Source organism: Otolemur garnettii, unplaced genomic scaffold, assembly GCF_000181295.1.
Source record: "Otolemur garnettii isolate 467f Iridium unplaced genomic scaffold, OtoGar3 scaffold00047, whole genome shotgun sequence".
Classification (NCBI taxonomy): Eukaryota; Metazoa; Chordata; class Mammalia; order Primates; family Galagidae; genus Otolemur; species Otolemur garnettii.
The window spans coordinates 8,379,761-8,385,955 of record NW_003852442.1 but is presented as its reverse complement, the minus strand read 5'-3'; the positions used below and the strand labels follow the sequence as shown (position 1 = coordinate 8,385,955).

The following is a 6,195-nucleotide window of genomic DNA, read 5'->3' as shown; positions in this document are numbered from 1 at the left end:
AAAAAAAAAAGGGCAGTTTTAAAAACAAAGGAGAAAGAACTATTCTGTCTTTAAGATTAAAGAGGCCCGGAGTACTTCATGGCTCATACCCGTAATCCTAGCACTCTTGCTTGAGCTTGAGAGTTCAGATCAGCCTGATCAAAGCGAGACCTCCCATCTCTACTAAAAATAAAAAATAAAAAAAATTGCTAGGTGCTGTGATGGGCACTTGTAGTCCCAGCTACATGGGGGGGGGGGTCAGGGTGGGGGACCAGGAGGATCACTTGAACCCAGGAGTCTGAGGTTGCTACGAGCTAGGCTGATGCTATGGCACACTGCCCCAGGCAACAGAGTGAGACTATCTCAAAAATAAAAATAAAAAAGAGAAAGAGACTAAAAAGAGAGGTCAACTTATTGCAATGTGTGAGCCTTGACTAGATCATAGAATTTAAAGAAAAAGAAAAAAGCTGTTTGGACAACTGAGGAAATTTAAATAATCCTTGTCCATTACATAACATTATTCCACTGAGGTTAAAGTCCTTACGTGCGGTATGGCCTTGTGGCTGTGATAGAAAATGCTGTCGTTAAGATATACAACTATTATCTACTCATAATAATTAAAAATTTAAAAGAAAAAAATATTTTAGAAGATATGTGCTAAAGTATCAGTCACCAGGGCCTAATTCACAGCAATCTCAAACTCCTGGGCTAAAACAATCTTCCTGTCTCAACCTCCTGTGTAGCTGAGATTATGATGTCTATAACTTCCTATCAAATGACTCCCTAGAAAGTTGAGATGTACGTATGTATACATGTCCATAGAAGTTACACGTGTATGATGAAAAAGCCAAGGAGTCAACATACTATGAATCTAAGTAAAGGTCACGTGGGTAATCGGTTGTACTGGTCTATCAATTTTCACTAAGTTTAAAATTTTTAAAAATAAAGCGGTGAGGGGAAATAAGGCAACAAAACCAGATTAATTGGTTATGGTAGTACCTCCAGATTATGAGACCATTTTCCGAACAGGACCTCCAAACACCACACACGTACATACATATATGTGCATATATATATATGCATCTATATGAAATAAACATGGAATTTATTTTATACATACATATGCACGTATATGAAATATATATTTACTTCATAAAATAAATTTCACATTTATTTCATATACATGCATAGGTATGTATGTATATATGCAAATATATAAAAATATATATATATTTTTTTTTTTTTTTGGAGACAGAGCCTCAAGCTGTCCCCCTGGGCAGAGTGCCGTAGCATCACAGCTCACAGCAACCTCCAACTCCTGGGCTCAAGCGAGTCTCCTGCCTCCGCCTCCCAAGTAGCTGGGACCACAGGCGCCCGCCACAACGCCCGGCCATTTTTTTGGTTGCAGCCGTCATTGTTGTTTGGCGGGTCCGGGCTGGGGATTCGAACCCGCCACCTTAGGTGTACGTGGCTGGCGCCCTAGCCGGTTGAGCCATATATATATATATTTTTTTTTTTTTTTGGAGACAGAGCCTCAAGCTATCCCCCTGGGTAGAGTGCCATGGCATCACGCTCACAGCAACCTCCAACTCCTTGGCTCAAGCGAGTCTCCTGCCTCAGCCTCCCAAGTAGCTGGGACTACAGGAGCCCGCCACAACGCCTGGCCATTTTTTGGTTGCAGCCATCGTTGTTTGGCGGGCCCGGGCTGGGGATTCGAACCCGCCACCCTAGGTGTATGTGGCTGGCGCCTCAGCCACCTGAGCCACAGGTGCCGAGCCCATAAAAATATTTTTAATCAGAGTCCAATGTGATACTAGTACCTTCTGAAATAACTTGAACTGCCAGATTCCCATTTTAGCAATGGATACAAGCTAACTTCATCCCGAATTATGACTTTCTCCTTTATTTCACAGACTTGTTTAGGAGAACCCCCAGGCAGGTAATACACATAAGTTTCCCAAGTATCTACTGCTTGGTACCTGCCAGTCAGTGCCCACCATGAAAAATCAGTGGTGTCTGTTTAGGACTGCGTCTGTGATCCCAGCTTCCTTCCCTTTACTTTGTCTCCTGGCTCCATTCTCTCATTGTTCACAAATACATACCAGCCAACTCAGCTGGGGAGCCCCACCTTCCATTTCCGGTCATGGGCCTCGGTCTTCTTGCCTTTAAGGGCCCAACACAAATAACTATGCCTTCCCTTCAAAGATTTTTATCAATATTCCCAAGTAATTTTTCCTCTCTTCAATTTTCTGAGCACAAGGAGTTCTTCCCTGCATTATAACTCTGTAAAATCCTTCTACCAGGCCCAACTGAAGATTCAGTGGGGGTGGAGTTAAAAAGCAGCTGTGTCAAAAATCTTGAACGAGTGCGTGGGAGTCTCCGCAACAGGTCGCCGAAAGTGATTCCTAAAAAGCGAAGCTGCTGAAGAAGGTGAATTTGGACCGAGGTGCCGGCGATCAGAGACAAGCTCCCGGCGCAGAGCGATGCGGCTACCGGCCACAACCAAAAAGAGTGAGCTCTGACTGCCCCTCAGCCAGGCCGGATGCCAAAGCCGAGTTTCCCCTCATAGGAGAAAATAAACAGGGCAGGGATGAGCGCCTTCCGGGTGCTGTCGGATGCAGGTCAGCACCTGGGAAGCTCGGAAACTCCGAGGGGCAGGGCCAGCTGGGGCTGGGGTCGGGGTCGGGGTCGGGGTTGGGGTCGGGGTAGGGCGGCCAAGCTCCCTGCAGCCACCCGGCCCACCTGCGGCCCCCTCCGATCTCGTCCCCAACACAGGCTAGTGGGGGATTCGGCCTGAGGGGCCGGCGAGGAGGTGACGGAAGTAAGAGAGGAAGGCGCTCTCCGGCGACCGAGCGGCACCCTCCCTCCGGCACCGGAACTGAGCCCACCAGAACTGTCCGAGGGGCGCGCAGTGCGCAGGCGCGGGCCGTACCTGGGAAGGAGCAGAGAGAAGTGGAGTTGGGGCACAGGGTCCCGTTGCCCACCCGCGGCACGAGCTTCAGGCTGAGGATCTGCTGCAGGAGCCCGGCTGACCCTTCGCTGCCGCCGCTCCCCTCGCGCTCCATCTCATCGCCATTCACTGCAGAAACAAGAGAGACGAGCTCCCTAAGCGCTGCAGAGTCCAGCTCTCGCACGTCCGCCCCCTCCGAGTCTCCTCCAGCCGCGGCCCTCTTCCTCCCAACGGCGCTGCCCAGTGATGCTTCCTCCCTCCAATCACAGGGCGCTGCGGATGGGCGGGGCGGGGCCGTAGGTATTCCCGCCCCTGACGTTGCGTACGGCTCGCAGAGACCCATCCCACGGGCGCGCCCCCTAGTGGAGAAATCTCTCCCGCTCCAGCCGGGCGCTCTCTACCCGGCCCTTCTCTACAGCCTCAGAGAAAAGTAGGTGATGGCAGGCACCCCACCAGGCCAGAGGCGTAGATTTAGAAAGAACTGGCAGAGCTGTAATCATTAATAGATTTGTAGCGTTGGTTTAGCTAAGAGTGGGCCCCAATATTCATGAAGGAAACTTTCGTGAAAGGAACAAGAAAGTTCTCTATTTAAAACTGACAGTAGAATGGCCTGTCCTGGTGTCTGAGTGATTCCCAGGTCCCAGCAAAGGGACCAAGTTTCCAGAGCCCTGAAGACAAGGGGTAACACGCCAAAATATGGACTCATTTTCCATTCATTGGCCGAGCACCTGCCAAGAACGAAGGCGTAATTTCCCGATACCTGGCAAACAAACGCAGTATTGCCTCACGAATCGATTGCTTTTCTGAGGTGCCCACGAGCGTATTTGGGGAGAAGCTTCGGGAACAAGTTGAGGAGCGGCTGTCCTTCTATGAGACTGGAGAGATTCCATGCAAGAATCTGGATGTCATGAAGGAAGCAATGGTTCAGGCAGAGGAAGCGGCTGCTGAGATCACTAGGAAACTGGAGAAACAGGAGAAGAAACGCTTGAAGAAGGAAAAGAAACGACTGGCTGCACTTGCCTTCGCTTCTTCAGAAAACAGCAGTAGCTCTCAGGAGGAGTGTGAGGATACTGTGGAAAAACCCAAAAAGAAGAATAAGCAAAAGCCCCAGGAGGTTCCTCAGGAGAATGGAATGGAAGGCCACCCATCTATCCCTGTATCTAAACCCAAGAAAAAGAAATCTTTTTCCAAGGAGGAGTTGGTTAGTAGTGATCTTGAGCAGGCCACGGGCATTGTAAGTCCTCCCAAGAAGAAGAAAGCTTCACCCAAGGAGGAAACGGTAGTTAGTGATCCTGAAGAGGCAGGCAACAAGAGCGTGTCTAAGAAAAAGTGGAAATTCTCCTCTAAGGAGGAGGTGGTCGGCAGCGGGCCGGAAGAGGCTGTAGGCATCAAGAGCGGCTCCAAGAAGAAGAAAAAGTTCCACAAAGCTCCCCAGGAAGATTAGAATGGACATTCCCTGTGAGGGAGGGGTATCCCATACCCCACAGCAACATTTCCCACCCTGTGTCCCATACCTCAATAAAAACAAATTCACACACACACACACCCCTGACAGAAAGAGCCCATTCAAAGACTGACACGGGCTCAGGATGGGAAGAAGACTATGTGTATGTAGCCTCTACAGGGTAGTACTAGCTTTAAGTAAAATAAATTTATTATTATTTTTTAGACAGAGTCTCATTGCACAGAAGTCAGTCTAATATTCCCAGTTAATACCATTATTTTTAGTTTTTTTTTTTTTTTCTGAGACAGAGTCTCATTATGTTGCCCTGGGTAGAGTGCTGTGGCATCTCAACTCACAGCAACCTCCAACACTTGGGCTTAAGTGATTCTCCTGCCTCAGCCTCCCAAGTAGCTGGGACTGAGGGCATGCATCACAATGCCTGGCTATTTTTTGTTGTTGCAATTGTCATTGTTGTTTTAGCTGCCCCAGGCTGGGTGGCCAGTGCCCTACCCACTGAGCTATGGACGCCGCCCAGTAAAATAAAAATTTTAAAGACATTTCAAATCATTGCAGCAATTTATTGGATCAGAAACTTTTGTCTCTCATTCTGAAACCTTGTAAAAGTGAAAGCAGGACAATTGTAAGAAGGAATAAGCCAATGTTTGTGCTGCCATAACAAAATACCTGACATAGGGTAATTTATAAATAAGAGAAACTTGTTTTCTCACATTTCTGGAGGCTAAGAAGCCCAACATCAAGGCATCGGCAGGTTGCATGTCTGGTTTGGACTGGTTCCTCAGAGATGGCCACTGTCAAAGTGAATCCCACCCATGAAGGCATTGCCCTCCTGACATAATCCTCTCCTAAAGGACCCACCACTTAATGTTACTACCAAATGAATTTGGGGGAACACCTTCAGACCACAGCAGCTAATAACAGTAGAGTTCTGAAAGGATGTTACCAAGGATAGAGGCTTTTGATGAATGATAAGTATTAGTTGAACTTTTTACTATGTGTCACCAAGCCAAATGCTACCTATGTATTATCTTAGGTACCCAAACAACTTAGTGAAGTTATTATCTTTATTCTCATTTCACGGGTGAAACTGATATTTAAAAGAGATAAAATAATTTGGCTAAGGTCACAAAATTCATTGGTGGCAAGATGGGATCTGAACCTAGGTATTGTTTCCACATCCTTGTGGTTGACCTTTTACACTGTGTTTTTGGAATTGTACACAAGGAAGCCACAACCTAGAAGGAAGCCACAAAGGAGGAGGAAGCGCCAGATGCTTGTCCAGCTATGGAGCAAAACAGCTCAGCCAGTTCCTCCTCTCTTCCTCCATCCCCTTGTCCCCCACAAGTAGAATAGGCTGGACGAATACTCCAGCTGACCCTGGAAGGAACAGAAAATAAATTTTCTTAATTAGCATACTCAAAGATTCTCAAGAAGATACTGTATTCATAAAACCAAAACATGATGCTGTGGAAAATGAACAGAGAACAAGAAAGAGCTCTTAGAAATTAAAAATACGAACTGCTAGATTTTACAATGTCATAAAGGAAATCAACTTTAGAGGCAAATCCAGAATGGAAGAGTGGAGGGCTGTCTAACAGGCATTTCAGGAATAAAATAACAGAGGGATAAAAGCAAGAAAAAAAATTAAATTATAGATGATACAGAGCAGAAAAAAAAAACAAGTGCTTATTAAGTGCCTAAGAGAATGAATACTTTATTCAGGCCAGCCACATTGGTCATAACCGTAATCCCAGAGTTTGGGAAGCTGAACCTGGAGGATCCCTTGAGCCCAGGAGTTTCAAGC

General features: G+C 46.8%; 2 protein-coding genes across 3 annotated transcripts in view; one reads left to right on the top strand and one right to left on the bottom strand.

Moving 5' to 3' along the window:
- TMEM170A (transmembrane protein 170A) overlaps positions 1 to 3,144 on the bottom strand; it is a 16,963-nt gene extending 13,819 nt beyond the window's left edge. Inside the window, exon 1 of one of the 2 annotated variants that reach the window (XM_003791318.3) lies at positions 2,912 to 3,144. In XM_003791318.3, the coding sequence (XP_003791366.1) occupies positions 2,912 to 3,044 (133 nt within the window). In that variant the 5' untranslated portion in view covers positions 3,045 to 3,144. The remainder of the gene's footprint in view (positions 1 to 2,911) is intronic. The other variant, XM_012806162.2, reaches the window with a different exon arrangement.
- A 396-nt stretch (positions 3,145 to 3,540) lies between these two features.
- LOC100966257 (nucleolar protein 56-like) lies at positions 3,541 to 4,464 on the top strand. Its single transcript, XM_012806126.2, has one exon. It carries the CDS (start codon positions 3,837 to 3,839, stop codon positions 4,371 to 4,373), a length of 537 nt encoding a protein of 178 aa, XP_012661580.1. The 5' UTR covers positions 3,541 to 3,836; the 3' UTR covers positions 4,374 to 4,464.
- Positions 4,465 to 6,195: the final 1,731 nt, after the last annotated feature.